Source organism: Lissotriton vulgaris, chromosome 12, assembly GCF_964263255.1.
Source record: "Lissotriton vulgaris chromosome 12, aLisVul1.2, whole genome shotgun sequence".
Lineage (NCBI taxonomy): Eukaryota > Metazoa > Chordata > Amphibia > Caudata > Salamandridae > Lissotriton > Lissotriton vulgaris.
Window position 1 is genome coordinate 786,466,052 of NC_141700.1, and position 19,888 is coordinate 786,485,939.

Genomic DNA, 19,888 nt, shown 5'->3' on the forward strand with positions numbered 1-19,888 from the left:
AACCAAGACCCAGATAAAATGTATCCTTCTAAATTGTAGATCGGCAGCACCTCATGCCACCGATATAGCGGACCTCATTATAACCAATGAACCCGACCTTATAATCTTAAAGGAAACTTGGCTAACCGAGTCATCCACACCCATCTTTGACATACTAGTTATGCCAAACTATCACATCACCAGACTGGACAGACCAGATAGGCTTGGTGGTGGCATTGCTTGCATCCATAGGAACAACCTCTCTGTAAACCCCTCCTACACCACAGTGTACTCCTCCTGTGAATATCTTTGCCTACACATCACCAACAATAATAAGACAATATGCTCACTACACTCTTTCTACAATCCTCCAGGTAACAACCTTGCCTTCATCGAACACATGATGGATATCCTAGCCACAAACGCAGGACAACAGAATACACAGATCTTCCTGGGGGATTTCAACCTCCACTGGAACGGCCCTGATGACCCAGAGGTCAATAGCCTCAAAACATTCCTGTCCGACCTTAACCTGTCTCAAATCTGTAATAGCCCTACACACGAAAAAGTGTCAGTACTTGATCCAGTAATTTCTAAAGCAGACTCAATCCAACTGGAATTGATTCTCCATTGCGATTGGTCCGATCATTGCATAATCACTTTCCATATCAAGGAAGTGGTTAAACTGCTCTCTGTACAACCATCGAGGACAAATATCGGGAAGAGGAACCTAGAAAACATCAATCCTGCCGATCTCGCATCTGCCAGTCACAACCTCACACCCCACTGATGGATCCAAGGATGTACAGAACTTACTTGACACCTTAGCTCCCATGCAACTAAAAAGAGTCACCACCAAAATCTCAAATCCCTGGTATGATGGTAGACTAAATGAGGACAGAAGAACACTGAGATCTATTGAAAGGCAATTGAGAGCTGCCCCATCCGCTACCCACCTTAAAATACTAAGAAGCACCAGAAATGCCTACTGCAGAACGATTAGATGCGCAAAAGCTGATTTCATATGCAAACAATTAGACCAAGCAAAAAACCGCCTCAAAAAACTGTTTGAAATATTCAAAGCTCAATCTAAGAATGTCTCACACTCCCCCCAATCCAATCCAGATATTCTCCCCAATTGCTAAGATCTTGCCTCCTTTTTACAACAAAAATTGAAAACTTAAAGACTGATGTAAAAAAGGGTTCCAAAGACAACCAGTAACCAAAGACCCTTTTTATGTTGCCCGGCGGTATCGCCTCTATGACCCACCAATGTTAACCAATGAAGAAGCAGGCGCTGGAGACGGGAAGGCAGGAAACGAGGATTTTATTCTCTCCGGAGGAGAACACATCAATTCAGACAGCAAGTATTGTCACGAGGTGCTCTAACCACATCTCTGAGGCCTGGCCTCTTATACTAGGGTTTTATGACCTTTATTGCACATAACACATTCTCGCAACACTTTAGTATTTGAAAGAACATCCTCGGAATCTCCCCTTCAGGCCCGTTCCCACATACATTTACAGTTGGATTCCCCACCCCGGTCACAACAGGTGATGGTTGTCGCACAGCAGGGCATTCCGCCGATTCACGGAATGCATGGGGTTTATCGGATCTCATAGGGTGGGGGCTTTGATCGGCTCGAGGGTCTTTTGATGGGGAGGGGAAGCTTCCTACTGTACGGGGTAATAAACAGTATCCGCAAGGCCAGGTGGCGGCCTGGGAACAAGGAAGACAAACGGGGATACAGGAAAAGGGGGTTTGTATCAAAAGGATCTGAGGCCATGAAAGGAATGAGGGGAGGTGTCGTGCTGGGAACAGGATGGGATTCCGTGGTGAAGCTGCGCTGAAGTGGGGTTTATGACCCAGGGCATGAGAGAGCGGGGGTTGTCAGTGTGCGGGGGGATGCTTGCGAGGTTAAGAGAGAGAGAGAGACGCGCTGGCTATCAGCGAGGGGCAGGGAGGCCATGGTGCTCAAAATGGCTGCCGCTTACGCGCACGAATGGGCTCGAAAAGGGGGCAAGATGGCGCAGATAATGTTCACCAAGCTTGTACTAATTTTTCACAGTCCTCCCTTTAACATTTCCAAGACATCTTGCTGGCCTATTTCCTATCTATACCTATTGCAGCGGTCATAAGTAAGGGAGAGGGGACTTAGGCAAAGGAACTGTGCATATACATCATATTATAAACATCACATTGAAAAATCTCATCATCTAGTAAACGGGTTCATTGTTAAGTTGGTTGTAGGAAAAATCATCGTAATGCAATATCAGACTAGAATTACGTAGTGAGGGCGTTGGGTACAGATCATAGGTACTTATAGTCATTCGAAATAGGAGCTGGTAAGTTATCATATAAGTAAGTCCTTTTTTTTTCTTTTTTTTTGTACTCGGCGGGAGCATAGTCAGTCCAATGATGATTGGGAGAGAAATGAGATATAATAAAAATAAAAATCAGAGTTCTCAGTGTCTAGGCCGTCTTCTGTTGGCACTGTTGAGCACCTGGATTACCTATCAGCAGAAATGTTCATGTGGATTGAGTCTTTGGAGGTCTGCGGGCAGGGGTACATTTTGTTTTGTTTCGCCAGACCCCATAGGAGAAATGCGCTACGGTTTTGGAGCAGGTGCACTTTCTTTTGTAACGCAGAGCATAGATTTGCAATAAAAAATGCGATTGTTCCTGAATTGTGAGATCTGTTTGTTTCTTGAATCTGTGTGGTGAGCATTTCCAGTCGCTTCCATCATCTTCAAGGCGTTCAGCAGCGGGTAGAACCGCATACTTCGTTCATCTATTCTTTAGAGGCGACCCTTGGTGGAGTTCTAGGTCACCGTTCTAAGATTAACATAGTTCGTGGTCTACTTAGTCGGAGCTCCCTCCCTTCTGACGCAGGGAGTACTCTTCTCTGGGTAGCTCAGTAGGATCTGGAGGAACTTGGGAGTTCCGGTGGAAAGGTGCGGGTGTGAACGGTCCTTATGGTAGGTCGGAGGAGGGGGGGATGGAGCAAGGCCAGGTCGGGAACAGATCAAGGGGGACGGAGAGTTTGCGACAGGCGGGTCCGTAACCATGTTCAGAGAGCGGGGACTTTTTGGCACACGTTGATCATAGAGCAGGGGCTTCAGGTCAGCCCTTTCCTTAGCTTTGTCTGAAACAGTGCCCCGTCCTGCGTCTCCTTACTGCTGTGGTCTCGCCTCGGCCTCCGTCGCTGATGTTCCACAATCCGCAGTCAGGCCGCGTGCTCCCACATCCGGTCTCTTTCTCCTCCGACAGTGATACCCTTAAATGAGTTTTGAAAAGACAGTCTTTAGAGATATTGCAGAAGAAGGTAATTACATAAATCTATTTCTCTCCCAACACCAAGCAACTGGGGTAAGCACTCGCTACATTGGAGATTCTTGCGGTCAACGTATAAACAATTGATGATGGGTTTGCTGGATTCCTTACAACTTCCTTTTGCTGGCTAATTCTTTGGCGCTTTGATGGTTATTACGTTCATTTGTAATAGGTACGAGGTCTGGTACTCATTTATTGCATACGTCTATTATAGTAGATGTCGGTTCTTCCGGTAGAGACCCATTTCCCTAGTACGAGTCTTGCAAGGCTAGGCTGGCCTTCAGGGCCTTGTATTTTACAAAAAGTGCAACGTGCTATTCACCACAGTCTGATGTGCATCCTTCTGAGGGGTGAACATAGGCTAAACAAGTCTGCATTACATAAAAACATCTTATTTACAACAAGGCTTACTGCAACAAGTTCTTTCGATTTTCGATCTAATTTTCAACTTTGCACACATCTTTCTAACTTTCTATATAAATCCTCGCAACCTGGTTACTACAAAAACTCGGGGGTGGTTTGCGGTAATTATTGAACTTATCCTCGGGGAAGGAGGGATCTTATGGAAAACAATTAGGGACACAGTGAAATTAGAGCAGGGGGCGTTTTTCAGGCTCTCGTTCAGGGCAGCTGACACCAAACTGGGGGCATTTTGGGATGACGGAGGTGTCTCGATCATTTCTTACTGTTCGGGGTGTGGAGGCAATTTGGAATGGGGATGGTCGCATTACCACAGACATATTTTATCATAGAAGCCACTGACAAATGGTTCCCTGGCTGCGGGTCAAATTTAGGGAACCTCAGTCGTCTTACCTGTCCCTTTCCTATTGGCCAATTTAAATTTCATCCATATTTAGCAGAAAAGGAGAGGTAGTAACGTGGTACCGATTCAATTTATTTAGGACAAATTTGTGCAAATACTTATGGTATTTGGGGCCAATCAGGAGGTGCACCAGGTTCGTCAATTAGGTGCCAGTCGCTAGGAAGAGGGAAAGTGTGGAGGGGTGAAAGAGTGAGAGAGAGAGAGAGAGAGAGAGAGAGAAAAAGAGAGAGAGAGAGAGAGAGAGAGAGAGAGAGAGACAATAGGCCAAACAGTACACATGGGACATGGAGAATGACTGTGTATTGTTTGGGCTATTCAGTGCGTTACCCAACGTTAGACGTTTCAGGTCTATGTTAGGATGTAGAGAGCATGCAGTTTTGGGACAGAAGAGCATTAGATCTGGTATAAAAAGGTCGTGCATTGGGTAGGGCGTCCTTTTTGTGTCGTCTTGTAGCGGTAGTCCGTTTTCATGCATCGGGCGTGACGTGGCTCCAGATTCCTTACGGTACCCTAATCGGGACCCCAATGTAATCTGCAGAGGGAAAAAGGAGGGAAAAAGGGGGAGGTGGGGGAACAACGTTCGAACACATCAAATGTACGGGCACGAAAAGTCCTTTACTTACTGCATACTCGTACTCATCTCTTCGGGATATAATCCTTAGGGTCTTTGTCTCTGCAGTCAAGGGGGGGGGCGGGCAATGTGATAGGTGGTTCATGGGGGGTTCGAGGATGGCATGAAGGATCGTGTGTAGGGGGACGCTAAAAAAGGAATCAGAGGTGCCTAGCGTGAGGTACCCGGTTTTGTAGATGTATCTGGCCATCGGGATCCTTAAATCATTCCCAAAGCTGTGAGGTCCTAAGGCATATCAGTTCTTCATTCAACCCGGTACCTCAGTACCTTCGACCACCATATCTTTATAACATTTCATCAATCACGCCGCTTTACTTTACCCATTCTCAGACGTCGAGGTCCTTCTTCATATGTCAGTCCCTGAGCTTAGTCGCATATTTTGGAGGCAACGTATCATACCTGGGATCCGATCATCAATCCGGGGCCGGACAATCATTTCTCGGATAACCTTAAAAAAAGAGCAGAACGGTTGCGCGCAGAAAAACCCTCCCGCCGATACCCACATTTACAAAAGTATGCGATGCCTATTCATAGTTTTTAAGACTTTTATTTGTATAATCATTCAGTACGTAAAATGTGAGAGCACAATCATAATTTGGCCTGATATGTCGTCGATGGAGGTACATACAGTAGGGGGTTATTTTATAACACAAGAACATGTAAAAAAAAGGCCTAATTTATTATTTGCAAGTAACTAAAAATATTTCATTGCGTGACGAGGGAACCAGGGGCAATTTAGTTCATAAATGGAAACACAGTCAAGCTCATAGGAATCGTATTTCCTAGATGTAAACCGTGGGTGTGCATCATAGGCGACGTTATGTACCAGTCACAATAAATATCAAAAATAAATCGTTCATTGAAATCAACATTTTTACGGAACCCCTCTCAAACGTTCGCCAAGTGAACCCTCCTCCCTTTCCCCTCGAGTGCACAATGGTTCGTATATATATCTTAGTACATCAAGTTTCATTAGTTAAGGAACACCACGAGGCGTCCGTTAGTTTCCATTGATACCGGCGCCATTTTGGGCGAGGCCGGCTTAGTCCGGAAGTAGCACCAGAGGAAAAATATCCTCGACGATTGGCGGTTGGACCAGGGTCCCTTTCGGCAGTTCAAAAGAAAACTGTGCTAACAGAGGGGCTGGTGGTGTGGACCGTCAATCAAGAGAGGGAGGGGGTAGAGTCTTTCTTACCGGGTCACGTTGATGCTCAGCCGGAACTTACTCGAGTTCGTTAGCCCATAATGTTCCTGGGTGGTTCAGACGGAAGCTGATGCAGACACGAGAGCACCGCCATCTTGTTGCTGTGCCGTGGTTATTTCATTAGTGATCAATGCAGCTGTTCTCCTCCGGAAGCCTGAAGGGGCTGAGGGCTCTTGGGACTTTGGTAGAATCTTCAAAGTCGAGGGGATGTTTGTCGATGGTGGGGGCTTGCGCCCAGGTGGGCAAGTGCCCGAGTTGCAATTTCGGACAAAGTTACTCCAGCGGCCTAGATCCGCCTTTCGAGGGCCCAGACGCCATTTTGAGACCCTGTGGCAGCCACCTTTGTCGTATCCATCGGGAGTGGAAGAAATTTCTTGTGATGGCGAAGGACAGAGCATCATGCTGCTGGAGCAGGACATTTTGGTTCGGGGCGCCAGGGTGCAGCAGTGGAGCTTTCGTCTGGGGAGGTGAGAGAGGCTCGTCCGTGCCGCCTTCCTCTCCCGGCGCATCCTACGCCGCCCCTTGGAATCAGGGGCGCACATGATGACCACCCTACACCCCTGATTCCGACTCTTGGGGGACCACTGTACATCCGGTGCTCCGTAATATGCCCGTCGGACATTGTGTGTCCTGTGCTATGGAAGTATACCAGACGGGCATTGCATGTCCTGTTCTGCGGAAATATACCAGGCCGTCGCCCGGCTGGAGGACATCGGCGCCGGACCAGGGCAGGGAAGCCTCCTATCTGTGGAGGTGGAAGAGGCTCGTCCGCGTCGCCTCTTCCTCCCTGCCCATCCTGCATCCGTTCGCTGGAGGAATTCGTGATGGCCGGACCAGGAGATACGAGGGAGGGGGTCATTTGCAGCCGCCCCCTCCCTACTCGCGGCCCGGGGGACGCCATCCCTGGAAGGGCAGTATGGGAAGACCATTTCATTGCCTGCTTGGTGGAGCCTCCAGGACCTTCTCGCCAGCAATCTCCTTTTTGGCCCATGGTTGCTGGCAGGCCCCGCCCCACACGTGCTATGTGTTTCGGATGGGCGGGACCATCGAACTGTTACATTTCGAGGACTTCCGGAGTGAGCATAACATGTTTTGTATTTTTCCTATTAGTCAAGTTTGCTTTTTTAGAGAGTTCTACTAGTTATTCTATTTACTGTTGGTTGTGTGTTTTTCTTTACCGTAATTAAATCCTAAGTTATATAATAGACGCTTGGTTTCCTTGAGTCCTTTCTCTAATGGGGGTTGTTTACACTGATCTGCAATTGTGTTTGGTTTTCAGAGTGGGGGAGCAACAGAGAGCAATCAGTCCCAAAACTCTAACATGTCGTTAAAATTGGTCTGACGAAATCTGTGCCATCGAGCATAATCAAACGGTGTGGTTCTATCTGTCCTGTCCGCACTAGTCTGATTGGTTTTTATTTCGCGCCTTTTCCCTTTCTGTCGGTCTGTCCTTTCTGTCGACCCTCCGTTCTTACCTATGCTCTGCAAAGTCGGGCATTGGGCTTTCCAGTGCCCGAGACGTTTACAGAAAGCACATTGGTTCTGTTTTAAATCTATTCGTCCTGTGCGTAGTGTCGGGGGATTACCTTCGGGTCGTTGTGTTCCGGGGTTGATTTGTCGGCACACCCCTTTACACCGTTCTCCTTTCATATCTACTCCTCGGGACTGCGCCATCGCTGGCCCTTCACCTTTCCTAAATTCGTCGTCTTCCCTTCGTCGGGTGGCTTCTTTGCGCCACATACCGAGACTATCGAGCATAATAGGTGTTGTTTCATTCCTACGAAGGGCTATTTCTACCGTCTCTATTTTGTCAAGATCAAAGGATCCTCTCAGTGGCCACTGACTTTCTCGATCCTTTTTCGTATATTTATGCCACAGCTCACTATAGGCTATAGCGATCAATCCATGCTTCATGAACATGTCCTTATTAGGGGTGCCTTCCAGCGGAGCCGGATGGTTCATCTCTAATAAGCGGTCCGGGTTAAACAGGCTACTAACCAGTGGGGAGAAGACAGGCATGACGGATCACAATGGGATAATAGTCAGCACTACCTATCTTATCACTGTGTGCAAAGACTAGACAGAATATTTCTATTCTACGTTGTTTGCACGTAGTGAATACCTCATGAACCAATTCTGAGCAATCAATGTTAGGTCAAAAATAAAAAATCAATATGGTCAATGGGGAGAATAAGTAAGCTCGCTAAGGTTCGCGTCACCTACCCTTTCACTATCTGTAAAGAGGGGACCTAATCTTCCCTGTTTTCAGACAGAGAATCTCCAGAAAACAATCTATAACAGTTAATCAATGGGGGGGGGGGGGCAATTGTTCAGTAGGGGAGAAAAATAGGTCCGACGGGTGCGTACCTATCCTTCGCTGTTTATAAAGGGAGAGCCTGTTGTTTCTCCGTTTGTAGACAGTGAATCTCCAATAAATTAACAAAAAGTAATACTAGTATTTTCTCAACAATTATCAATCACTTTCAATTATCTATCACTTTCGCAATTCGTCGTGTTTACACGACCTTACCCGGACCGCATGGACAGTTTCTTGTCTTCCGAATCCAGCGCCCGATCGTCCTCTTCTCTCCGTACTTCTCGTGGCACTCCTGATGGTTCCCAGTCAGGACCGCAGATCACTCGAGAGAGGTCTGTTCGGAACCAGTGAAGTTCGGATGATCGGCTGTCAGACGAGGGTCTATCGGACAGGGTACCTTCCGATCGTTGCAGTCGTTCACTCTGTCGTCAGGACCTCTCCCACTGGATCCACGAGTCGCTGATGGGCCCCACGTTTGGGACGCCAATTGTAAAAAAGGGTTCCAAAGACAACCAGTAACCAAAGACCCTTTTTATGTTGCCCGGCGGTATCGCCTCTATGACCCACCAATGTTAACCAATGAAGAAGCAGGCGCTGGAGACGGGAAGGCAGGAAACGAGGATTTTATTCTCTCCGGAGGAGAACACATCAATTCAGACAGCAAGTATCGTCACGAGGTGCTCTAACCACATCTCTGAGGCCTGGCCTCTTATACTAGGGTTTTATGACCTTTATTGCACATAACACATTCTCGCAACACTTTAGTATTTGAAAGAACATCCTCGGAATCTCCCCTTCAGGCCCGTTCCCACATACATTTACAGTTGGATTCCCCACCCCGGTCACAACAGGTGATGGTTGTCGCACAGCAGGGCATTCCGCCGATTCACGGAATGCATGGGGTTTATCGGATCTCATAGGGTGGGGGCTTTGATCGGCTCGAGGGTCTTTTGATGGGGAGGGGAAGCTTCCTACTGTACGGGGTAATAAACAGTATCCGCAAGGCCAGGTGGCGGCCTGGGAACAAGGAAGACAAACGGGGATACAGGAAAAGGGGGTTTGTATCAAAAGGATCTGAGGCCATGAAAGGAATGAGGGGAGGTGTCGTGCTGGGAACAGGATGGGATTCCGTGGTGAAGCTGCGCTGAAGTGGGGTTTATGACCCAGGGCATGAGAGAGCGGGGGTTGTCAGTGTGCGGGGGGATGCTTGCGAGGTTAAGAGAGAGAGAGAGACGCGCTGGCTATCAGCGAGGGGCAGGGAGGCCATGGTGCTCAAAATGGCTGCCGCTTACGTGCACGAATGGGCTCGAAAAGGGGGCAAGATGGCGCAGATAATGTTCACCAAGCTTGTACTAATTTTTCACACTGATCTTCTGAACGACCTATTATCCCTGACTGACCCACACTCAATCTCCTCGCTCTCCACATCTGGGACACCGTTGAACTGCTCTACAAAGCTCGACCTCAAGAACAACGCCTCCTGGACCACTTTCAACTACTATAGCAAAGAAGCTATCCTAAACACGCTCACTACTTTGAATCCCTCCAATCATTTCACTGACCCTCTCCCAGCTTCCCTCTTAAGGACCCTCATTCCATTGCTAGTGCCTCTATGGACTAAGATTATAAATACCTCTCTTCTGCAAGGAACCATCCCAGACATCCTCAAAGCCGGTCAGGTTTCCCCCATCCTAAAGAAAGTAACAGCAGACCTTTCAGAATTGAACAACTATCGCCCAATATCTAACACCTCAACCCTGGCCAAACTGCTTGAAAAAAGTGTGCACATGCAGCTCATCAACCACATAGACAATTTCAACCTTCTTGAACAATTCCAATCAGGCTTTCGTGCTGGGCACAGTACAGAATCAGCCATGACCCACTTAATAGATGATGCATTACAAATACTGGATCAAAATAAAGCCTGTTTACTAATCTTACTGGACTTATCCTCAGCCTTTGATACAGTCAAACACAACAACCTACTGGATCTCTTGAAGCAAAAGAATGGGACTATCTGGTCCGGTATTAAACTGGTTCACCTCCTTCCTCCAAAATAGAACACAAAGATTCAAGGTTAACCAATCCTTATCGACTTCCACCCCAATCACCCTGGGAGTACCCCAGGGATCTTCCCTCTCCCCAACTTTCTTCAATCTATTCATGGAACCACTCACTGAGCTTCTCAACTCCGCAAATATCAATTACCACATGTACACCGACGACACACAGCTCTACATTAGGGTCCACTCTCTCGAAGACATCAAGCCCCTTAACTCTATGCTCCAAAAGACACAAACCTGGCTAGCTAGGAACCACTTAAAACTATACACACTAAAGACAGAATTCCTCCTAATTGCTCCCCCCAACCAAACAACCATCATCCCGCGATTGGATGAAACACCTAACTGCACTTGACGGTCAATCTCTCATCATCGATTCCGCGAAATCCCTAGGAATAACACTGAACAATAAACTAAATATGCAGAAGCATATCAACGCTGCAATTAAAGGAGCACATTTTCAGATGAATACCCTGAGAAAACTGAAACCCTTCAATCCCGCAAATGACTTTAAACAGGCAGTACAAACTCTAATAATTCCCAGAATTGATTATGGAAGTGTCGCTGTCTGCGGCCTTCCTAAATCAACGACTTCTCCGCTAAGAGCCGCAGCCAACACAGCTGCTAGACTAGTCACAGGCAAAAAAAGAAACTGCAACATTTCACCTGACCTGCAGGCCCTCAATTAGTTACCTTTTGAGGCCAGAATCCACCTAAAAATCGCCTGTATGACTCATAAGGCATTGCATCAAAAAACCCTGAGGTACCTTGCGGAGAAACTAGTACTATCGGGTGGTAACAGCTCTACCAGGAGTTTGGATAATCTGCTACTTAAACCACAGTGTTTTTCCAAGAAGAAAACATATAATCGTACCTTCTCAGGAATGGCTCCCAGGATCTGGAACGCTTTACCCCCAGAAACAAGACTAATCCCGTCAGCAGCCTTTTTAAAAAAAGAAATGAAATCGATACTCATGCCTAAATTCACTTGAACTGTGACTTCTACATTCCTGTAGATATATGCTATTTTTTAATAATTATTAGTACTGTACTCCCATAATTCTGTGTTTTATATGTATTTGTCATCCAATATTTGCCCTGTAAGGTGCTCTGATACCCGCAAGGGTCTTGTTCGTGCTATACTAGACTTTCATTATCAGACTTCACGCTGACCACTTGATCCTGGGGAAGCTGGGGTATATAAAAAATACCTATAAAAAATCAGCAAATTTTCTTTTAAACTTAAAAATTAGTTTTTATTCTTGAATTTGTGTTACTTTGAATCATTTTAAAAGCCCACTTACTTGCACTTAAAAAAACCTTCAATCCATCCGCTGCTTAGCGGAATTCAAGCCCCCTCGATGCTCCCGATCCGTAACCAGCGCCATCTTGGGTGTGGGGATCAGAGGTCAGCTGTCCCCTAGTGAGCGCCATTTATGATCGCGCTCTAGCGGCTGGCTGACTGCATTCACCTGCCTATTTAGGACGGGCAATGCAAGCGTGCACCGTGAGTGCCGATGGCGTGCCTCTAAGCCCGTCTGTGCCCGTCCGCGCCTCGGACGCGCTCAGCGCCAGCCATGCTGCATGTTTCAATAAAGAACAAGGTCGGATAACATAGTCAAGGGAACAGTTGCTCAAAATAGGAAAGAGGGAAGGTAGGGGACACTATCACCGTCCATCTGCAGTTGGCCGTGATAAAAAGCTCTTGAACTGTAGGATGATCAATAGCAGATCCTTAGTAAAACATAATTTGGAGGTATTTTGCATGATAGAAGATATGGATATGGATGTCCTTTTCTTAACTGAGACTTGGAACAGTCCTGACTCCTCTGCAGAAATGGGATTTGCCTGCCCTAAGGGGTACAAAGTCTTTCATAAACCAAGGCCTGTGGGGAGGGGAGGAGGGGTTGGGTTGATCTTTAAGGAGAAATGGAATTTTGCACTGCTAGAGATAGACGATGTAAAAGGAATTGAAATTCTGGGTTTTTCATTGCAGGAGGCCAAAGGTAGGCTACTTACGGGAATGATCTGTCATAGACCCCCAGGGCAAAATGCCCACTTCTGAGTACTTTTGGACATTATTACTAATCTGACCCTAACCCATTCTAGAATGGTTATAATGGGAGACTTTAATTTATGGGATAACAGAAGTCTGGGCAGCCATCTGAGAGATTTGAGGAACACCTGCTCGAACCTTCATTTACACCAATTGGTTCGGCAACCCACTCATCAAGGGGGGCACATGCTAGATCTATTGTTTGCCACACAGACCGAGACAGAGGTGATAGATATATTGCCACAAAGTTGGACTGATCACTACCTAGTCCACTTTAACATCAAGGCTCTCAGTTCGGTGGATAATGATGACTGTCCCGTGACATACAGAAGAGGAAGAGAGTGGGCCAAATTAGGAAAAAATAAAACTTCCCAGATCTTCACGAATTTAAACCTTTTTACCCCCTCTATTTCTGTAGAGGAGAATTATCAAACATTCTGCAATCACATAGCCAGCACTCTGGACCCGATCATCCCAGTAAAAAGCCTAAAAAATAGGAAGAAAGCCTCAGCCCCATTGTATAATGAGGAACTGAAATTACTGCGTTTGTCATGCAAGAGAACCGAGAGAAAATGGAGGAAGACTTATTCAGACCCAGATAAGAAAGACCTGAAATTAGTTCAGGCTAAATATAAGGAGGCTATTGCTAAGTCCAAATCAGACTTTTATGTGAACTCTATCCTACAAGCTCCTAACAGCACCAAAGCTCTTTTTAAAATCTTTAAGGACCTCTCCAGTCCAACTTGTATGAGCAACAAGGTAGCTGCTTCGCAAGAACTCTGCGAGGAGATTGCTGCTCATTTTGAAGACAAAATTGCTAAAACTGTCGGAGATCTTCATCCTAATAATACTAGTGACCAGGACAATTTTATCCAGAGGCCTGATGAAGCGGCAAAATCTTTCCTTGGCTGCGAGAGATCTACAGCCAATCCCTGGAAGTAGGAATAGTCCCAGAGGCGTGGGAGCAGGCAGTAGTGACACCTCTGTTAAAAAAACCCTTGCTAGACCCTAAGACACCAGCAAATTTTAGACCCATTTCCCTTCTGCCATATACAATTAAAATCTTGGAAAAAGCAGTCAGCAAAAGTCTTTCATGCTATCTGGAAGATAATCATTTTGTTGGATAGGGACCAATTTAGGTTTCGTCCAGATCACGGTACCGAGACCGCTTTGGCTACCGTATTAGACAACTTACGAATCATTGCTGACAATGGGAATGATACCATCCTAATATTACTAGACATGTCAGCCGCATTCGATACGGTGAGCCGCACAGTACTGGTGGAAAGACTGGAGAGGATGGGGTGTCAGGACGGGCCCTACAATGGCTACAGTCCTACCTATCAAGAAGACAACAGATGGTGACTATGACACCTTTCACCTCCAGTAAGTCTCCAGTACATCATGGAGTGCCGCAGGGCTCTGCGATCAGTCCCATTCTTTTTAATATCTACTTACAGACCCTGTTCCTCATTATTAAATCTTTTCGCATTGACCTGGTCAACTACGCTGACGACACTCAACTGGTGTTTTCCCTGGAGGGGAAGCAAGCAGCATCCATGGATACGTTCCTGGAGTGCATGCGTCAGACTGCTGGATGGGAGAAACTCTTTACAATTCAACGGGGGGGAACGGAGGTGGTATACTGCCCCACGGCCAGAATGTCCCAACATCTACCTCTGGATTTCAGGCTCACTCCTGAGGAGGAGCCTCTGGTTCCAGTGAAAACGGTGCGCAACCTGAGAGTTTTGGTGGACGGTAACCTCCAAATGGAGTCACAGGCCAATAAAACTGTTAACTTGTGCTATGACAGATCCTTCCCCTACTCCCTAAAGACTAGCGCTCCCTTGCAGTGAGGAACATAGTGCTGAGAAGACTGGACTACTGCAACTCCCTGTATTTGGGTGCACCGCAATACATCTTTCAGGGGCTGCAGAGAGTCCAGTCTATGGCGGCAACAATGGCGTTAAATAGGCAACGCGGGGCCTCGGCAACGCTGGCTTTGAGAGACCTTCACTGGCTGCCTATTAAGGAAAGGGTTCACTTTAAATCACTCTGTATTGCTCACAGGGCAGTACACGACTTGAGTCCTGCACCACTGCAAGAGAAGTTCACCTGGTACAGCTCCGCTCCTCCAGCGCATATTTGCTGACGACTACCAGATTCAGGCACTCCAGGATGGGCGGGAGGGCTTTCAGTGTGGCAGCTGCTCACTTATGGAACAAGCTGCCCCAGAATATTAGACAAGCCAATTCTCTGTCTGAGTTCAGAAAGAGTCTGAAAACTTGGCTCTTTCCTAGAACCAATCCCTAGCCCTGTCCCCGCTGTCAGTCCGGTCTACGTCTAGGTTGGTTTATTTAAGTCTGAGCGCCAGGATATGGTTCACTTGGTTCACTGATGTTCTAAAAGAAGAAAAAATGGTCAGCAGATCAGCAGAACGGTTGTGGAGAAAAACCAGAACGCTGGAAAACCGTAAGAACTACAAATTGACACACTCTAATTATTTAAGAAATATAAAAGCAGCAAAAACGCTCTATCTCACCCAAAGAATAAATAAAGCGGCCCACTCCAGTAAAGAGATTTACAAAATACTGAAAGAATTTACTACCCCTCAGGTGGAACAATCAGTATTTAACCCCACCATGGAGTGGGTCAACTCGCTGTCGTCTTATTTCGACAATAAAATCAAACGGATCTATTCCACATTTCCAGCTACCAGCCAAGACGCACCCCAATTTAGTGAGGTACCCCCTTTCAATTTCACTATTACTGAAACAATAGGAACACCGCTTCTTACAAAATTTGAGCCCACAACAACTACTGAAGTGCTAGAAGGTCTCAGGAAAATTAAATCGGGCTCCCCCACTGATCTGCTGTCCCCACGTAAATGCAATGAGATACTCCCGCTACTGGCTAGCTCACTTACTAACATCTTTAATACCTCCTTTGAACAAGCATCTATACCCAGTAGCTTGAAGCAGGCTCAGGTTAAACCGATTCTTAAAAAGCCCACTAGTGACCCCACCATTCCGTCCAATTACAGACCTATCTCTCTACTGCCCTACTTTGGGAAGGTACTGGAACATTTAGTGAACAAACGCATTACCACCTATATTGAAACGCATGCGCTTCTGGACCCCTCTCAGTCGGGGTTCCGCGCTGCCCATGGAACCGAAACAGCAGTAATTGAGATAGTGGACAATATCTGGCTTACCCTAGATAAAGGCGAGTCCGCAGTTATGATCCTATTGGACTTATCGGCGGCCTTTGACACCATGTCTCACAGCATTCTCAAACATCGGCTGTGGGAGATTGGTGTCAGAGGCAAGGCCCTATCCTGGTTTGAGAACTATCTCGCGGACCGCCTTACTTACATCAAGGTCAACACCCTTGTATTGTGTAGTACATCTCTCACCGTGGGAGTCCCGCAGGGGTCAATTCTCAGCCCCATGCTGTTTAACCTATACCTTACTCCACTGGCGAACATCATAAAATCATACGACTTCACCACAGTGTCATATGCCGACGACACTCAGGTGCTCATCACCTGCAGCTCTGATTTCCTTGAAACCAGTACTAGATTCAAACAGTGCATGATCAACATCAGCAAATGGATGTGTGAAAATAAACTCCAACTTAATTATAGCAAAACACAAATCATACTGTTTGGCAAGGCCAAGAAAGTCTGGTCACAGGATTGGTGGCCCCAAGAACTAGGACCTTGCCCGAACCTAAAGAGGTGGTACGCGACCTGAGAATCAAGATTGACTGCGATCTTTCTATGAAAACACACATCAATCAAGTATCTGGTGTCTGTTACGGGATTTTCCATAAATTGCGTAACATTTTTAAATGGCTACCTCTTGAAACCAGAAAGCCTCTGGTTCAAGGCCTAATTATAAGCTGTTTAGACTACGGAAACGCTCTGTTTGTCGCCATCAATGAGTGTTTACTTACAAAATTACAAACTCTTCAGAACGTTGCCGCGAGACTGGTGCTAGGACTACCCCCTAGGTCAGCCACTATACCTAGCCTCAAACAACTGCACTGGCTGCCTATCCGCCAGAGAAGCCAATTAAAAATTTTAAGTCTGACTCATAAACTCCTTCATAGCACTGGGCCCACATATCTAGCGAAACAACTGGTCTGGTATCGCCCATCCAGAGCTTTAAGATCCAGTTCCAAAAGCCTTCTAGTTCAGTCACGGGCTCGGACATCGCAAAATGGATGTCAGCTTTTTCCCACATAGCTCCACTACTCTGGAACAAACTGCCCCATCATCTTTTGTCCCTTTCCAATCACCTGGCATTTCGTAAAAATCTAAAAACCTGGCTCTTCCTTAATTAACATCTCCTCCTCAGTCCCTTTACTTCCTCAAGGCTGCTGTTTTTCACTGCAAAGCCCCCTGAGACCTTTTGGTGAATTGTGCGCTATACAAAAGCATTTGAATTTATGACTTTAGGATATCCGTATGGTGGCAGTTGCGCTATATAAGAACTTAATTCATTCATTCATTATACAAAACCTTCAAAATAAATAAATAAATAAATGTTTCCTCTGTGTTGCTGCTGTCCTTACAGGACACTCACATTTCCTCCTTTTCCTCTTTTCACGAGTAAAAATATCTGTGATTATACCAAGAGCTGCACTCTAAGCACATTCAGTCTTTGTCCTCATACAGTTTTTACCCTCTTACCTCCTGCAGGTCAACATGAATGTGGTCCAAGTCAACCAGCCTGTCGCCATGACATCCACGCAGGTCACAGTGATGAGCGGCAACAGTTGGAGCAGTGACATCTGTGGTTGCTGCGAGGACTGCAGTGTCTGTAAGTTACACCACCCTATGGCTGCGGAATGATGGCCTTTCTTTCGTCAACCTGAGGTCCTCTCCCCCAGGCCTTACCTTGTTCCCTCATCACCACCTCCTGTTGTTTAATTATTTTGTCCACTATAAGCGTGGAAGGGTATACTCAGACGTGAGTCCCTTGCTCATTGCACCATCAGGATTCAAGCAAGCCGGGCCGAAGACGGCTGTAATGCCAGAAACCGGTCCCCGGAAGCTTGTTTCCTTCCCAGTGAAAGACTTGGCTTGGTAGTTTGGACTGCCCTGTTCCCATGATGCACTGGGCCAGGGACAGACTAATTTGCATATAGCCAGGTTCTGAGCTGGGATGGTGCAGTGAGCTAAAAAATGGTGTTGGATCAAGCCCTGATCTCTAGACTGGGTGAGAGTATTCTGCTTAATTCAGAAACTCTGTCCATCACCACCCCCTGTTGTTTAATTACCTTGCTCCCTGGCACCAAATGAGCCTCAAATTCTTGGAAGTCTTCCGTGCCTATTGATCCGATTCAGATCTCGGCGGACGGCTCTCCCATCCACGGAAATATGAATTCAATTATATCCTATGGGATTTATGTTTCGGCGGATGGGATATCTTTCACCGCTGTGACAGAGTAACCCGGCTGCCAAGATATAAATCTGGCCCTATGTTCCTTGACGCCTGGAGACACCAGAGTTGTTATGAGTAGGTGAACTGTAATGAAATGTGGGTCAGTGGTGCACAGGACAGTCTGGATCAATCTCCTTCTACCCTTGAAGTCTGGATGCGGCCGTAGAGCTCAGGAGTGCAGAGTGTAGTCACGAGACATACTAACACTAGTGACAGGAGGAGGAGGCTGTCACACTGTAGTAAACGCCACTGGAGAGCCGCTTCATCTGGGTAGCACGCGAGGCCTCTGTTACTTGTTAAATCAAGAGACAGTGGCATCTGCTGCCCACCAACATTGTTTACATTACGGTGCCCACTATTAAACAGTATCATCATGATTTATAGACAGAGACTCACATTAGCACCAATGGGCGTAGGTTCATTGGGCCCAAACTTTTCTTCAAAAGCTGCTGCCGACACTGAAGAACGTTGTGATGCCAAATACCAAAGCTATGTTTCTTGATTCTCTCTCAAGTGTCATTAATCCATCCCCCAGTACTCTCTGCCCCTCAAACTCACTCCTGCATGTTCATTTTGCTCCTACTTTCTCCTTTTGTCACTTTTTTCCATCTCTCTCCTTTTTTCTCACGTTTGTGGTTTTTCCGTCTCTTGTTCTGGGTCCAATTCTGTAGAGGAAAAATAAGTGTCGCCCCAAATATAAGCCAGCCGCTACCACCGGCTCAAATTAAGCACAGACACTGGGATACTTCACCAAAGAGAAGTGTCAGGATTGTGATTCCTCCACTCAGTAGTAGCCTCAATGAGATCGCTCACTGACTTACAGTGGCATGAATGCGATTCGCCTACTCACTAATAGTGGCAGCATCCTTTACTAGATAACAGTGTTTCAATTGTGACTGCCTTATTCACTAATGGTGGCAGTGTTGCGATTATTTACTATTTATGGTAACAGGATTTTGATTGTTCCTACTCACTAATGATAACGGTAGATAAATGGTGAACTTAATAATAGTCCCACTATTGTGAGTCTCCTGCACGTTAAAGGTGACAGCGGTGGGATCCTTCACTATTTCATGTTAGCAAATTTGTAATTTGTAGATCATCTTATGGTAACAGATTCTTGTTCAGCAAGAATTAGGGTTATTTTACTCACATAATAGGGGATGTAGAGGGAATGTTCTTTTATTAATGGTGGCATTAGTGTGAATCTCTCATTCACTGATGGTGGTTGTGTTAGATCCTTCCCTTGCTACTCGTGGAAAGATTGTGCTACCCGAGTCACTTAGATCTCCCTTCTCTCCTGGGATTAGAGTGACATCATTGGTAGCAGGGTTATGCCTCTAACTCTGCAATGGTCCTCACTGCTGTATCTCTGCTGCTCATGCCCATGGCAGTAATCCGACAGGAAGTGGTGATTAAGGCGGGTCTTCAGAGTGATAGGAAACCTCACAGGCAGCATTTCAAGTCTCCTCCCAATCTTCTACTGAAATGACTGAGCTTAGGGTGAGTCTTAAAATAGTGGTAGAATCATTTCCTCAGGTGCATAACGGTGTCCCCTACAGCTGCAGTGGTGCAGGGGAGGGGGTGACGCCCACATTGTTCACCTCAAGGGGTGGCCCTTTGAGCTGGCCAGCTGCAATGAAACAAAACACTCAGAAGCAGCAAGTCAGTTAGGGATTGGGTAATGGGGACCCTCTCACCCTACCTTCCAGGGGGGGCCCTGAGGTTTTGTTATGCTGCTGCATTTGCTTATCCCCAGTATAGGGTGAAAGTAGATCCCAAGAGACACCAAGGGTATACCTACCTTCTCTTGTGTATTTGAGTATGGATTCGGATAGAGTCCACACCCCTTCTGCAGGAAGAGGTGAGCAAATTCCAAAATGGTGGAAAGTTGAACCATTTTATTATTTTCAATGTGAAAGTTCAATTGGATATTCAGAAGTCTCAAAGGCTTTTCAAGTGTAGGCCAAGGGACACCTGAGAGCCCCCCCAGACTCCTGGAATTGAGGGTGAGAACAGAGGACACTTTCA

General features: G+C 46.5%; 1 protein-coding gene across 2 annotated transcripts in view; it reads left to right on the forward strand.

Moving 5' to 3' along the window:
- LOC147678719 (cornifelin homolog) overlaps window positions 1-19,888 on the forward strand; it is a 69,445-nt gene that overhangs the window by 24,196 nt on the left and 25,361 nt on the right. Inside the window, exon 3 of one of the 2 annotated variants that reach the window (XM_086946630.1) lies at window positions 17,113-17,233. In XM_086946630.1, the coding sequence (XP_086802756.1) occupies window positions 17,119-17,233 (115 nt within the window). In that variant the 5' untranslated portion in view covers window positions 17,113-17,118. Of the gene's footprint in view, window positions 1-17,112; window positions 17,234-19,888 lie in introns of those variants that run through there. The other variant, XM_086946631.1, reaches the window with a different exon arrangement.